General features: G+C 34.5%; 1 protein-coding gene and 1 long non-coding RNA gene across 2 annotated transcripts in view; one reads left to right on the top strand and one right to left on the bottom strand.

Annotated features, from left to right (window-relative positions):
- The window catches only part of LOC145254640 (uncharacterized), a 215,573-nt gene extending 205,545 nt beyond the window's left edge, over nt 1-10,028 (bottom strand). Inside the window, exons 1-2 of the long non-coding RNA XR_013863783.1 lie at nt 9,891-10,028; nt 3,937-3,995 (exon numbers count right to left, since the gene is read on the bottom strand). This is a non-coding gene — a long non-coding RNA (uncharacterized LOC145254640). The remainder of the gene's footprint in view (nt 1-3,936; nt 3,996-9,890) is intronic.
- Nucleotides 1-17,293, top strand: part of LOC145254638 (large neutral amino acids transporter small subunit 2-like) — a 314,875-nt gene that overhangs the window by 270,475 nt on the left and 27,107 nt on the right. Inside the window, exon 10 of the mRNA XM_080113258.1 lies at nt 1,220-1,369. Coding sequence (XP_079969384.1) covers nt 1,220-1,369 — 150 coding nt within the window. The remainder of the gene's footprint in view (nt 1-1,219; nt 1,370-17,293) is intronic.

Here is a 17,293-nt window from a genome sequence, read left to right as displayed (position 1 = left end):
GGGTTTTGAACTTAGATTTTTTATTTTTGATGATATTCTTCTGTAATTTTAACAAAATCTAAGACATTGAGGAATTGTTTTAAAAAAAAATGCAAAATTCAAACAATCTTTATTTATTGAAAATTAAGTCTTTTAAATGTTGCCATGTTCAGCTTTGCATATTTGTGCTCTTTCCAAAACATTATTCATGACAGATTGCAGAATCTCTGGATTGCGATTTCACTACCTTATTTCGTTCCCCAAGCTGGCAGACCTCGCAACTCCAAACCCTGCAAGAATTGAAGGAAAACAACATTTGTCTTCTCCCGCAGCTCTCCTTTTCTCTTTTTATTATGATTATTATTATTATTATTATTATTATTATTAAAGCATGTATGCATTGTTTTTAATATTGTAAACACAAATTGTTTTTATTTAAAATAGCATGAAATATTCTCTCTCTATCTATCTATCTATATTTCTTTTAGACAATATGTTCAATGCTGTCTGGCTGTCCTTAGGTTCAGTCTCCACTGATCACGATTGTGGGGATTGACTGTGTTGATTTTCCCACTGTCTTCAGTCTTGTCTGATGGTTTCTGTTCATGTCTTGTGAGCGTGACTTGCTTTCTTTTTTGCAATCCAGTCTCTTCAAGTGCGAATAAAACCCTGTGATTTTTTTTTTCAACATGCTAATCAGAAAAAAACTTACTCCTGAAGAAATACTGTGTTCATTTTGCTGCTGTTTACAGTCTTGCCTGGTGGTTTCTTTTTCTTTTCTGAGAGTTCCCTGCTTCCTTTTTCCAATCCAATCTCTACAAGTGCTGATATAACTTGTTGTACTATTTTTTTATATGTGGGAGGGTATCATTAAAGAAAGTTTGAAGGTTCTCCTTTATAGACACCGGCGATAGAAACTGACCAATCAATTAGAGCCATATTCTGCTAGCAACCAATTAGAAACCAGAATTGCTCTATAAAAATTTTTTAGCATTCCCTCACATAATTTTTTTGTGTCAACACGAGAAAGGTCTTTCGCTCTTTGCCTGCAAAATTTTAAAGTCCAAGACTTATACAGAACAGCTACTCACCGAAAACTCTTCATCTCCAGGACTTGTGCAGAATAGCTACCCATTGGAAACTCTTCTGAAATTAAACATGGCTTTCAACATACTGATAAGAAAAAAAAATGACTTACTCCTGAAGAAATGCTAATGTCATTATGTTTTTTTTGTTTCAGGGTCTTGTGACGTGTGTGTATTTATGTATTGGTAACGTGTATAAACTCATGAATTATATGGCATTTGTTGAGGGAATATTTTTTGGATTTACAATCACAGGGTTAATTATTCTCCGAATTACCCGACCGAATATGAAACGACCAATCAAAGTAAGTCTTCTTTTTTGTCTTCTTTAATTCCTTTTTGTTTTTATTGATTCCGTTTCTTTTTGATTCTTGCCACTTAAATGTAAGCGAGTACTATTATGGACCTTGTTTACAGGTGACTATGCAAGAAGATGCACAAGATGTTGGTTTACATTACATTTAAACTTCTGCATGTCAATAAAGTCAAGCAGGAAGTTAATTTCAAAGTCTAGCAGTCTGGGAAAAACAAAGCTATCAGAAGGCTTTTCAGTATTTAGGGACCTCTACAATGGAGTGATGGGGTGGGATTTTGTTGTTAAATGGGTTTGTTGGAGGCATGTATGCTGGAGGTACAAGTGCAATTGTATTTCTTTCACCCACAATCTTCCAAAGCTAATTACTGAGTTAAAAAGTATCTTTTCAACTTGTATTCTGTTTTTTTTGATAAAACGAGCAATGTCAAATTATTTAAATAATAAAAGTTTAATAGAATAATTTACTTTTTTTTAACGAAGGTTGTTTAAAAAAAACATCTGAAGAAATTTGATTGTTTATACTTTCAACATGAAATTTGGTGCATATTAGAAATTGCATTTATTTAAGAAACTTACAGAAAAATCTTTGATTCACATACTTGTCACAGAACGAAGATGTTGTATTCCAAAAATCACGTGGGTTTGGTTAGTAACTTTATTTGGCTAGTAAACAAAAATATGTAGAAGAATGAGTGGTTCTTTACAATAGTGCGTCGTCCTCAGCCAAATGTTTATTAAAAAAGGGGCCAAAAAAGGCCAGGTTGATAACTGCAGCCAAATTTTCACAAAAAAAAAATGCTAAATTGAACATTTAAATTGTTAATATGTAAATATATAAACATTTAAGTGTCTATTTAGAATTACACTGATTTAAAAAAAAAAAAAAAAATTCTTTGTACATACTCGACACGGAACAAAGATGTCTTATTCCAAAAATCACGTGGGTTTGGCTAGTAACTTTTCTATTCGGCTATTAAACGAAAATATGTACTTGTCAAAGATAAATGTTTTTTCAATCATCAGTGCAGGAAGTCATAATTACTGCTGGTTGCGAAACTCTGGCTAAGTCAACCTTGTGAAAATAACCTTGTATTATTAGGTAGGGACTGGTACGTCAGAAAAGACTGTAGAAGAATGGGTGCTTCTTTACAATAGCGCGTCGTCCTCAGGGTTGCCTGACCATAAAATATTTCGAGCCAAATCTTTACCAAAAAAAAAAAAGGGGGGCAAAAAAAAAGGCCAAATTGATAACTACAGCCAAATTTTCACACAAAAGCTAAATTGAACATTTAAATTATTAATATGTAAATATATAAACATTTACGTATTTTTCATTGTGCTTGTTGTGCTAAGCTCATTGTTGAGTGGAAAATATCTTGTCAGCCATTTTGCTTGTTTGTTTAAATAAATTTAAGAAAAGTCAAATAATTTAAGTCTCAACATATAATTAGGTGTTTATTTAGAATTACACCGATTTAAAAAATATAGAAAATTCTTTGTACATACTCGACACGGATCAAAAATGTCTTATTCCAAAAATCATGTGGGTTTGGCTCGTAACTTTTCTATTTAGTTAGTAAACGAAAATATGTACCTGTCAAAGATAAATTTGTCCATAGAACCCTGTTATTATTGTCAAAGTTATTGTCTGAAGCTATGTGAGGGTGTGTTGTAGGACTCGTGTATCGACAAAGTGCATCGCAAGACCAATGAAGTCATCTTCTGCTCGGGTCTTCCTGGGTCGGAGGAAGCGCTTTATTAGAAAGAAGCATCTGTCTGACATGTTCTGTGATTCATACTGTATTATTGCTTGGAATGTCCACTTGTTGCTCTTCCAGCATCAAAGTTAATGACCTTTTTTCCTTACTCCTTATGTAATCGCTGGGCAACGCTGAGTAGAAAGCATTTATTTTATCTATCTAATTGTCTATCTATAAAGTAAACAATAAATTGAATCCTGAGAAATGATTAGTTGAGCAAGCATTGCAGGTGCAGAAAGGGTCAAAGGATAATGTTGTAACAGGTATCAAACTCTGTGACCAATCAAGTTGCACTGGAATGTATGCAAACGGGGACCAGATCTGACATGTCATGGGTTTTGATTTGAAGAAGCCGAGTTAATTTTAGTGAGTTCGTTCTTAGATGCCGAAAAGACAAGATGTGTTAAACAGGCTCCCCATGAGGAGGTGATAGTTATACTAGTAATGATATGATTCCAATATTTTTCCCCGATTCTGATGCAATTACTGATTGTATACTAAATACCCGATTCTGATGCAATTACTGATTGTATACTAAATACCCGATTCTGATGCAATTACTGATTGTATACTAAATACCCGATTCTGATGCAATTACTGATTCTATACTAAATACCCGATTCTGATGCAATTACTGATTCTATACTAAATACCCGATTCTGATGCAATTACTGATTCTGATTTATTTATAAATCTGTAAATATTTAACTATGAAATTGTAGATGTTCTTTATTTTGTTTTTGTTTGCAATACTTTTTGAATAAATTTAATTATTTATACGAAAGTGCATATTCACCTGAATGTGAGTTGGGAATAATTTTCCTTTTGACCAATTTGGTACCTCCAGAAAGGGAGCTGCAATTATATTTTAAAAAATCATATTTTAAAAACTATAAAATTGTCACTTTTTTTCTGATTATCGTAAAAATACATGTTACTTGTGCAGATATTTTCTCACATGTAAAAATACACTCGTAGGTTATAGTCTATATGTTACACGAATGACCCGGTCTAAGCTGGGTTGACATGCTAGTATATATATATGTGTATATGTGTATATACATATATGTATGTTGACATGCTAGTATATATATGTGTATATGTGTATATACATATATGTATGTTGACATGCTAGTATATATATGTGTATATACATATATGTATGTTGACATGCTAGTATATATATGTGTATATACATATATGTATGTTCATGAATTAAAATGTGGCACGCGTCTGAGGATGAAATGTCAGAAATTGACATGCTAAACGGGAATTGTTTCAATATTTCTCACAAATATAAACAAACCTTGTTATTGTTATGAGGATGAAATGTCAGAAATTGACAAGCTAAACGGGAATTGTTTCAATATTTCTCACAAATATAAACAAACCTTGTTATTGTTATGAGGATGAAATGTCAGAAATTGACAAGCTAAACGGGAATTGTTTCAATATTTCTCACAAATATAAACAAACCTTGTTATTGTTATGAAAAATGTAACAGAAAGGAATCTGGTTACGTGGATGTTTGGAAAAGATTGACAGGAAAAATTGACAGAGTTGGAGGTTTGATTGTCAACCGAGTGGACGCCACGATAATTCTCTCTGTCGCTCCGCCACTCTCTCTCTCTCTCTCTATCTACCATAAGCAAGAACAACAGGAGAAATAAAAAACGGACTGTTGTTTACACCAATAGTTGTTGTGTTTTGAATTCTTAAAAAGGGTTTATAATATAAATATAGATTTTAGTTTTACTGATTATTTAAAATCAATAAATATTTATTCTTTTAACATTACTATTAACAGTTGAATATTTATTTTAAGCAAACTCAAATAAAACTAGACAGTTAAAAGAATCATTTTTGGCATCGGAAAATAGGCAAAATATTTTTTCTGCTACCGATACCCCCGCCATTTTTTTTTTTTTTTTACCGATTCCAATTAATCATCCCAACACTAGTATATACAGAGACTTCTTGGCCTTCGGACCAAGATCAAAGTGTAGTATCGGATCTGATACTACACTGGAATTTTTTTTTGTTCTCGGTTAGTGGAGAAATTCTTCATGACTAAGACTATTTTTGTTACTTTCTCCACATTAAAAAAAAAAAACGACCTTCGTGTCTAACTCTGCCCTCATAGGGAGGCAAAGTAAATAAGAACACTAGTATATATTGGAGATGTTCCAAAAGTAATACCTCCTATTTTTTTAATTTTTCCTGAGAGTATTGCAAATTGCATTCTTATGACCGAACAAAAACAAAAAAAAAGAACTTCTGCATCCGTGACCTGAATAGTTCATCTCTCTGTTCCAAATATTGATGGTGCGAGACACTAAATGTTCGTGGGTGTGCATAAGCAGACTAGATGCATCGTTGAATTCTTGGCAAAAGTGCATTGAGTATTGTGGTGACTATGTAGAAAAATAAATTCTGGAGAATGGAAGGTCACCCATTTTAGTGATACTACTCATGTCTTTGTAGCTCTTCAACTTTTTGTGTTAAAAATATAGGAGTTTTTTTTGCAATTTCCATCACATATATATGTGTGTGCGTGTGTTTATATATATATATATATATATATATATATATATATATAAATAAATAAATTATTTACTATAATAATTATTAAATACCTCCAGACACTAGTATTTCGTCCTTTCGGAAATCTTCAGTGCAAGGTGTCACGATTAATACCAGTCGATAGATTCGAACCCAGCAACACAAGCCATCTCTGGCTTGATTAGCAAAGACTGTATCCATTCGGCTACCATTAACCGCTTGAAATAATGTTGAAATTTAAATATTTTATTTTAAAATGTTTTTGAGGTCAGTCAGTGATCTAATCATATATATATATACACACATCTTTTCATATGACTGTTTATATATATATATATATATATATATATATATATATATATATATATGAATAAAATAAGAATTACAATTAAATTTACCAAAATGATCCAAGATGGTAAAATTTAAGTATATTATAAATATTAAAGAATTAATATTTATAAAATTATCTCAGCCAGATGTAAAAGCTCGATAAAACCAAATAGGAAATAGAGCTTATAATATAAGCAAACAGTTAATAAAATATGTTAAAAAACACTTTGAAATGAGTTAAAAACATATTTAATCTGAAAAGGAAACCCTAGATAAATGGATAGTCCTTAATCCACGGAGTTTCGAAGAAATACTTTCCTTCTCATCAGAGGGTAGGAATTAGCAAAATGCGGGATCGGATTTTGCATGCAGAAGTATTTGATGAAACAAGTAAGTCAAAGATCTTACTTGAAAACAAAAAAAGTGAAGCAGAGGGAATATGGTGAAGATGTTTTATTCATTCATGTGTAATCACCTTTTTCTTCACCATATTCCCTCTGCTTCACTTTAATTAAGAGGTTTGATCCATGTCCAAGTAACCTACATTTAAAATTTCAAGTGTTTAGACCAGTGGTTCTCAACCTTTTTCACTCCATTCCCCCCTTCATGAATTCTCAACATTCGTGTGGCTCCCCTTCATTTTTCTCCCAAATCCCACCCTGCCAAAAAAGGCGCAGAAAAAAAAGAATAAATAAAATGTTGATGAAGAGAACACCCTTGCTTTATTACAAAGTTTACAGTCATAATTATCTTATATTGATAGATTTCTGTGATATGCTTAACTTACATCACTAGACTACAAAAGACTAGCAGACAATAGCAAATTTGATTTGGATGGGAGAAAGTTCAATTAACCTCTGCATACTTTATCACACATCAGTGGGAAGGCTGATATTGTTTCTTTTCAGTCAGTTGACGAATCCGAGGTTGTGTCACTGACAATGCACATCTCATGTCGGGGTCCACATCCAATCGGTTGCGGCTCTTATTCTTGATTTGTAGAAGGGTGGAGAAACCAGACTCACATAAATAGGTAGTTGAAAAAGGCAAGAGTAGTCGAAGTGCAATCTCACTGACTTTTGGATATGACTGATGCATCGAACACCAGAATACATTCAGAGATTTTTCTTCATAGAGATCTTTGGCAGCAGAATCATGTTTGAGATCAAGGAACTCGTCCTGAACATCACTGGGAATGGTAGTAATATCAAGAGTGCCAGAGAATGGATTCCTTACCAACTTCCCTTCTTCCTCCTCGAATTCTGGGAAGTACATATTAAGTTCACTTTCCAAGGATCTCAGATGCTGGGTGATTTCAGTTTTAAGTAATGGGTCAAGCAGACTATCTTCTTCATTCTCGTCAAGGACAGCTGAAAGGTTTTCAAACATGGCAACATTCCCGGCACCGACTTTCCTTTGCCAATTCTGGAGCTTGGCAAGAAATCCACGAAGACAGTCCATCAGGTGAAACACATTTCTTTCCTTGCCCTGTAGTTTCAGATTCAACCTATTTAGCTGCTCAAATATATCTGCTAAATATGCAAGACGTGGCTCCCACAAAACCTCATTGAAGTGACTCAACAGATCATCTTTCCCTTGCATTTCCAGGAACAATTTTAGCTCCCCCCGAAGTTCAAACACTCGATTCACAACATTGCCCTTGGAAAGCCAGCGCACTTTGGAGTAAAAGAGGAGAGCTTCATGCTCCGAATCCATGTCTCTACAGAGGTTCTGGAAAAGGCGAGAGTTCAGAGCTCCAGCTTTTACAAAGTTGACGTATTTGACCACTGCCTCCAGGATCTTGCAAAGTTCATCAGGGAGGGTTTTCGACGCCAGTGCAAAACGATGGATCATACAATGAACCCCCTTGGCATTCGGAGCTACTTCCTTGACACGCTTCTGGAACCCTGATTTTGATCCCAGCATCGCTGGAGCCCCGTCTGTACAGACTCCACAACAATTTTCCCATGGGATCCTGTTAGCTTTGAAGAAAGAAGATAGCTTTTCCATCACATCTTCAGCTGTTGTGGTGGTCTCAAGCTGTGTACATAACAGATATTCTTCCTTGATATCACACAAGAAAATATACCTAACAAACACGAGTAGCTGTGCACACGAACTCACATCCGTTGACTCATCCAGTTGTATTGCAAACATACCAGCTGGAGACGATTTGATCTCCTGTATCACTTTTTCCTTTATGTCATCTGACATTTCATTAATTCTCCGCTTCACTGTGTCGTTTGACAAGGAAATTTGTTGAATTTTACGTTCATTTGCATCTCCAAGAACACGCTTGACCATCTTTAAAGTACATGGCTTAATTAAGGTTTCACCAATTGTGTGGGGCTTCTTTTGCTTCGCTATTTCAAGGGCAACCTCGTATGATGCCTCAACTACACTTGAGGTCTGTTGTTGGAAAGCACCAGTTGCATCCAGTTTCTGTTTTCCGAAACTACTTTCATGGCGCCTGAAGAAATCGGGGTCTTTTTCAGCATACTGTGGATGGATGGTCTGCAAATGATGCTTCAACTTACTAGGCCTCATAGAATCGTTCCCCAACACTTTGAAGCACAGTACACACTGAGGTTTCTCGATGCCATCAGCGAGAATTGATGTAAATCCGTAGCTAATGTACTCTTCACTGTACTTCCGCTTCTTAGTAACACTAGTAGCCATCGCAAATCTAGGTTAAAATAAAGAAGACAGACCATCAGAACAAATATTAAGTGATAAGACAAAAGAATGATAATGAAGGACAGATAAATAGGACAAGTGATAAAATGACAAACACACAAATATCCACATACATAATACATCCATGGACTCACACATTAAGCACACACACAGTCATACACAAACATACACAGAGAGAGTAAAGATGATAAACATTCACACTCAACCTAGCAAGCTGAAATGTACTTTCTACAGCAAGAACACACCTCCTTTGACAAGCACTGCCCCAATTGAAATTATGAGAAGAATAGCGAGTCACATCAATATTAGCACTAAAAAAAAAAAAGCAGGAATACCTGAGTAGGGAATGAGCATGAATACAATGATACCAAAAAATAAGAAAATAATAAAGGAAGTGCACAAATATTTCACACACGAAAACAGCGACCGCATTTATAATTGTCGAACAAAATAAGTAAAACAGTATACAGTATGGTTCAGAATCAATTATACCCACATGTTTACGTGCTGATATCCAAGGCCACACTGAGATAATTCGATCACCTCTCTCCCACATACATACACACATACATACACACGTACACACACATTCGTAACAATATTATGTAGGTAACAAAATTTTATTGTCAACTTAATCAATTAAAAAAGAAAATTCCACCATGGCCCCCCTAAATTATTGCCATGGCCCCCAGGTTGAGAGTCTATGGTTTAGACCCAAAATTGGTTGAGTTTAGTAGTTTTCAAAGGTCAAATCATTGAACTTTGACCCCATGACAGCCAAATTTCTGTCCGAAAACTGATTCAAAAGATTCTCCTTATGCCAAATCTTGAGTTTGTAGATTGAAAATTGAGTTATTTGATAGGGAAGTGTACACAAACACACAGACATTTTCACTTATATATATATATATATATATATATATATATATATATATATAATTTGTGGACACTGTTAGTAGTTGTAATGTGTTGAACGAAGGCAGCCACTTATTTATTTATTTATATATATATATATATATATATATATATATATATATATAAATTTGTGGACACTCTGTTGATAGTTTTAAAATGTTCTCAAAGAAAAAAAATCACGCACAAATCTCTTACTTGTTCCATTAAGAAGACAAAAAAAAAAAGAAAAAAGAAAGAAAATGTTACCAGAGAAAAACTTGATGCTTTCAAAGACTTTCCGTCTCTTCTGGTGTCTGCGTTTAGTACAAAACGTATATTATTTGTCGATCTCACAAACGATATATCCGATAACACTTTCTACAGGTCGGCCATTTTGTTTTGAATAACTTTTTAATATTTATGAGTTGGTTTTATTTCGTTCTTATCTCAAGCAAAACATGTTTTATGGAGATAAGCAAGAAAAGTGAAACTATGGAAGCTCCTAAGCAGCAAAAATATACTTAAAAGGTAGAAGTCGTGTTGTGGGGGTGGGGGGGAGTTCTTTTTTTTTGCTGTAGTTTTTTTTTTTTCATCCTTGGCCTTCGGGCCAAGATCAAAGTGTAGTATCTGTTCCGGCAGATACTACACTGAAGATAATTTGTACCAGTCAATGGAGGGGAAACCCTCTATACTGGGACAATTATTATTTTTGGTAACCAGAGTGCCCCCTTTTTGGGGAGCTGGTTTTTACCTCACATTAAAAACGGCCTTGTGCCTAATTTGCTCAGTGGGGGAGCAAATAAATACCATCTCTTACTTGTTCCATTAAGAAGACAAAAAAAAAAAAAGAAAAAAGAAAGAAAATGTTACCAGAGAAAAACTTGATGCTTTCAAAGACTTTCCGTCTCTTCTGGTGTCTGCGTTTAGTACAAAACATATATTATTTGTCGATCTCACAAACGATATACTGGTGCTACCAGATCAGGCTGCCTATTGGCTTCCTGAGACGAAACGCACCTACATCGATTTCTGTTTTTGTTTTCTATTCTCTTTTGTAAAACTTAATTATGTTCTACAAAAACAAAATAAAAACAACAGCCCCCTCCCCTTCCCCCCTCCTTTTTTCCTTCTCTACTTCCCGGTTGACCCTGTCGGCAGGGCATTAGAATACGCCGACTGTTCCCCCTGCAGAGGGTAAAAGTCCCTCAACGGGGCTACCTGTTGGCCGTGGGTGGCAACCCGTGATGCCTAGGAAAAGGATCCTGGTGGCTGAGCAACCGATGCCTAGGGAAAATAAAGGTACCTGTAGCAACACTCTACTTTGGCCTTGTACTAGGCTAGACGGGCGGTTGGAGAGGCCCGATCCAACCAATCGGCTAGTCATGTCAAGCCCTAACACTTACACTGAAAATGTCAATTATAACATCTAAATAAAATTTAAAAAAAAAAAAAAAACTTAATCCAAAGATAATACATTTCATTACTACAAACATAGACAAACCAGTTAAGTGTTAGAAGGCGATGGCAAGGGCCAATCAATTGATGAGACAAAAACCACACAACTGCTCCCTAACGAACGTTTCTATCAAACTGGGAAAGAAGAAACTAAAGGAGGAAACAGGAAATGATGGAACAAACTCAATCAATTGAGTATATCTCTTTTGTATCCCTGGGATGAAAGGGCGAATGGGTTTCCCCCCTTACATCTCCCAATTTCGGGCTCCGAGGAGGGTGGGGAGCAAAAGAGATGAAAATCTAAACAAACTTCTATGGATATAATAAACCCAAACAAAAAACCCAGAAACCAAAAAAATACTACAAAATCGAAAAGAACCCACTCTGACGTAACCAGCTCAGACAGTGAACAAGAATATAACTATGAAATAATTGATAAAGAAAAATATCCAAGATTCATAGTAATCGAAACCTTGGAAGGAAAAAAGATCAGCGATCTATCTCCATTCCTAATCGAAAAAATTCTGTCTCAAAACAGCAACCCAAAAACAGCAAAAAAAATGAAAAATGGCAATCTACTTGTCACAGTCGACAACTATAAAGACGCAAAAAACATCTTAGAGATGGAAAAATTCCATATCTATAAATGCAAAAGTTATGCTCACGAAAGACTAAACACATCAAAAGGTGTTATAAAAAGCCATGAATTAAGCTTGGCTACAGCAGAAGAAATAGAAAATGCCCTAAGAAAACAGGGAGTAATCGATCACGTCCGAATAAACATAAAAAGGAATGGTCAAACCATACCTACAAAAACCTACATACTAACTTTCAATACACCAAAAATTCCCAAAGAAATAAAAATCGGATACACAATAGAAAAAGTAGAACAATATATACCAGCCCCTCTGAGATGTTATAAGTGTCATAAATATGGACATAGCAGAGAAGCATGCAAAGGACAGAAAGTATGTGGAAAATGTGGCTTAAAAGAACCTAACCATACTGAAAGTGAATGCCCAAACGAAACAAAATGCCCAAATTGCCAAGAAAAACACCCAGCATACTCTAAAATATGCAAAATCTACACAAAAGAAAAAGAAATAGCCGAAATAAAATACAAACAAAATGTGCCCTTTCCTGAAGCAAGGAAAATAGCAAGCTCTCGAGAAAAAATAAACACTTACGCAGACATTACAAAAACTTCAAACCAAACAACCCAAAACCAAGACCTACTTAAACTAATCTCCGAACTCAAAAATTTAATTGAAACTTTAAAAACTAACGAAAACAAGAAACAAATATCAGTATCTTTGAAAACTCAGTCAAATGACCTAAAACAAGTCCCAAAGAGCAAAAAAGAACCCGAACAGCAAAAACCACAAATAAACCGTGAAAGATCCAAATCACGTACAAGGACAAAAGCAGAAGATAAAAACACAATATCTGGAAAGATGGAAACAGAACGGGAAAACACAAATCCTCTTTCCAAAAACCAAAGTAAACAAAAAACAGAGACAATATTAATCGAAAATGAAAACAAATTTGAATTGATTGAAATCGAGAGTCACAGGAAAAAATCTAGCTCCAAAAACAGAACTGATCAGGAAGAGAAAATGGAGACTGAGGAACCAAGCAGTTCAAGTAAACACAAAGCAAAAACCACTCAAATCACAACAAACCAATAGAATAATAGATATAAAAACCTAAACAAAAACCAAACAGAAAAAAAAAAGGAAAAAAAATTAATAATTAAACGAACTTATGGAAATGAATAAAAACATCATACAGTGGAACTGCAGAGGCATAAAACCAAACTACGAAGAAATCAAACATATAATAGCACAATATGACCCCAGCATAATCAGCCTACAGGAAACTCTTCTAAAAGAAACGGACACCATCAACTTCAAAGGATACCACATCTACAATCAAACAAACAGATCACAAGCAGATAATCGACCCACAGGTGGCACTTCAATTATAATAAAAAAACAGATACCACATATAAAATTACAACTCCAAACAAACCTTCAAACAATAGCAATTAAAGTTACACTTCACCGACCAATAACCATTTGTTCAATATACATTCCACCTAAACATAAACTAAACAAAACCGAAATTGAAGATCTTATAACACAACTCCCCATACCTTTTATATTAATGGGGGACTTCAACGCCCATAACAAAATGTGGGGAAGTGAGAATATTAATCAAAATGGGAAAACCATTGAATCATTACTGGAATCACCCGAAGTAACTATATTTAATGACAAAACACACACATACCTTCACCCAGGCACAGGAACGACATCAGCTATCGACCTAACACTATGCTCCCCCACAATATTTATGGACTTCCAATGGGAGGTACATAACGACCAGTGTGGCAGCGATCACTTCCCAATTTTTCTCAAAACCCAAGAACCTACAACAGAAGAATCAAAACCAAAATGGCAAATTAATAAAGCTAACTGGACTGAATTTAGCAAACTTTGCACAAATCTAATTAATCAAGAAATAGTTAACAAACCAGATCCTATGTTAGCTTTCACCAATACACTAAACGAAATAGCAACCAAGACAATCCCAAAATCTTCCACCAAACCACACCCAAAATCAACGCCATGGTTCACAATAGAATGTAAGCAAGCAATAACCAACAGGAAAAAAATGCTAAAACACTTCAAACAACATCCTACAAAACCCAACCTTCAAAAATACCTACAAGCACGAGCAAAAGCACGCTATATTATAAAAAAAAGCAAAAAAGAAACCTGGCAAAACTATATTTCCAAATTGAACAACAACACGCCATCAAAAAAAACATGGGAAATAATAAGAAAAATAACTGGAAAAAAACTTGGAACACCAATAAATAATATAAATACACCAAATGGTAGACAAACTATAGACAAAAAAGAAATAGCAAACATAATCGCAAATGAATTCAGCCAAAACTCATCATCCAACCACTACTCCCCCAAATTCCAAAAATACAAAAACAACGCAGAAAAAGAAAAACTCAATTTCACATCCAATAACAAAGAATACTATAACACCTCTTTCACTATAACAGAACTAAAAAATGCAATTCATAAAAGTAAAGATACAGCTACTGGTCCAGACGACATCCACTATCAATTTCTAAAACACATGCCAGACACATCTCTCAACATTCTCTTACAGATAATTAACAAAATATGGTGGACTAACAATTTTCCAAAACACTGGCTCGACTCCAATATCATCCCAATTCCTAAAGCAGGAAAAGATCATTCCAACCCTACCAATTATCGTCCTATCGCCTTAACAAGCTGTATATGCAAAACAACAGAAAGGTCAATACAAGACTAATGTGGCATTTAGAAAAATATAACCTCATTTCTACGCACCAAAGTGGATTTAGACAAAATCAAGGTACTAATGACCAACTTATTCGGCTAGAAACATATATTCGTAACGGTCTAATAAGAAACCACCACGTGGTCTCAATCTTTTTTGATATCGAAAAGGCGTATGACACCACGTGGAGATATGGAATCTTGAAAGATATTCATAATATGGGAATCAGAGGAAACCTAGCAAAATTTATCCAAGAATTCCTATCCCACAGAACATTTAAAGTATGCTTAGGAAATACAACATCAGATCAACACACACAAGAAACAGGGGTACCACAGGGTAGCGTACTATCTGCCACCCTTTTTCTAATTAAAATCAACAGTATAATCGAAAATGTTAACATGGGATTCGAAAAAACACTATTTGTTGATGACTTTTCAATAACTTACTCATCACCAAATATGCCAACTATTGAAAGACAAATGCAACATTGCCTTAACAAAATAGACCTTTGGGTTAACCAAAATGGATTTAAAATGTCCAAAAGCAAAACCACATGTATCCACTTTTGTAGGAAACGAAAATACCACCTTGACCCACAGCTCAAACTAGATGGGCAACCAATACCAGTAGTACAACACACCAAATTTCTAGGGATCATTTTAGACAACAAACTAAACTTCAAGGAGCACATTAACAAATTAAAACAAAAATGCTTAAAAGCAATAAATATCTTAAAAATAGTATCAAAACTAGATTGGGGAGCAGATCAAGCTACAATGCTCAAAATATATCGCTCACATATCAGATCCAAACTGGATTATGGTTGTGCCATATACAGCTCTACTTACAAATCCTACAAAAACAAACTACTAACAATACAGAATCAAAGTTTAAGACTCAGCCTGGGAGCCTACCGAACTTCTCCAATGGAAAGCCTTCATGTAGAAGCCCAAGAACTACCCCTGCACTTAAGATGGAAAAAACTAGCGTTACAATACGCAACAAAACTACAAACCAACCCCGAAAACCCAACATACAAAACTACCTTCAACTTACAATGTACAAACTCTTATTCAAGGAAACCAAAAAGTATACCCTCCTTTGGACACAGAATTAAAGAAATAATACATCAAATCAATGAAAACCCCGACAATATAATTACTCAGAAAACAAACGACAGACCCCCATGGACATTACACAAACCAGAAACCGACATAACACTTACTACTTACAAGAAAAACATTACAAATAATATAACAAACAGAAGCAACTTTGGAGAACTAAGAGAAAAATATGCAGAATACATAGAAATATACACCGATGGGTCTAAAACTATAAACGGAACAAGCGCAGCATGCACAGATGGACAAAATCAATATCAAATAAGACTGCCCAACGAGGCTTCAATATATACAGCCGAACTGCAGGCCATCAAAATAGCTCTCAAACACATCAAAGACATCAACGAACAAAAAGCCATAATATATACAGACTCCCTATCCTGTATCATGGCCCTTGAAGTAAAATCTAAACATCCTTTTATCACAGAAATTATACAAGAATACAATGAAATAATCGAAAAAAACAATAAAAAAATTATAATAGCCTGGATACCAAGTCATGTCGGCATCTCAGGAAATGAAAAAGCAGACAAACTGGCTAAAGAAGCCACAAACCACCAAATGGAAAAAATTAAAATACCACACACAGACCTAAAAAGAAAAATCAACGAATATATAGAAAACATGTGGCAAGAGGAATGGAACAAATGCACTGCAAACAAATTGCATGAACATCAACCAATAATTAAAAACGAAAAACAAAAAATTTTTAAAGGAAGAAGAGAAGAAATTGTACTAAACCGAATAAGAATCGGACATACAAAATTAACTCATTCCTACCTAATCAAAGCGGAGGAAACACCAAATTGCACACTCTGCAATCAACAACTAACAATTAAACATCTACTGACAGAATGTAGAAAACACAAACACACTCAGAAGAAATATTTTAAAACAACAAACATTAGAAAAGTGTTCCAGGAAGTGGAACCCCAACAAATCATAAACTATTTAAAAGAAACAAATGTATTCAAACTCCTATAAAGCAAACAAGTAAAATTCAGTTTAGAAAAACAAATCTCTTACAACTAAAACAATTTTTCAGAAAACCTAAAACATCTTGCTTCAAAAGATAAACTTTTTCAAGAAACTTAAAAAATTTTTACAAGAAACTGAAAATCTATTATACCAACAAAACTTTTTTGGCATTAAATGACTCTTAGAGGTTGAAATGCCGTTAAACAAATATACTCACTCACTCACACTCACTCACTCACAAACGATATATCCGATAACACTTTCTACAGGTCGGCCATTTTGTTTTGAATAACTTTTTAATATTTATGAGTTGGTTTTATTTCGTTCTTATCTCAAGCAAAACATGTTTTATGGAGATAAGCAAGAAAAGTGAAACTATGGAAGCTCCTAAGCAGCAAAAATATACTTAAAAGGTAGAAGTCGTGTTGTGGGGGTGGGGGGGGAGTTCTTTTTTTTTGCTGTAGTTTTTTTTTTTTTTTTTTTTTTTTTTTTTTTTAGTACAGGACTCTATATTTGTGCAACTTTCGAGGAAGGCAGAGCTAAGCTTCGCCATTATGGAAATCAAAATGCTTTGCTGGAATTACACATCTATGAGGTGCCTTAAATAAGTTTCCAGACTTTTTTGTACAGGCATTTAAATTTGTTGTAGATTCTCGAAAAATCAGTATGTTATTGCTTTACACCTTCAGCAGGAATTGGAATACATCCTACTAAAGCTTGATTGTCATAGCTCATGAATTTCCAAAATGCAATCTGGATGTGAGG

The sequence above is a fragment of the Euprymna scolopes genome, chromosome 30 (assembly GCF_053919585.1).
Source record: "Euprymna scolopes isolate OS-2025 chromosome 30, ASM5391958v1, whole genome shotgun sequence".
In the NCBI taxonomy this organism is placed as follows: Eukaryota; Metazoa; Mollusca; class Cephalopoda; order Sepiida; family Sepiolidae; genus Euprymna; species Euprymna scolopes.
The sequence above is the reverse complement of the archived record's forward strand: the minus strand, read 5'-3'. Positions and strand labels throughout refer to the sequence as shown.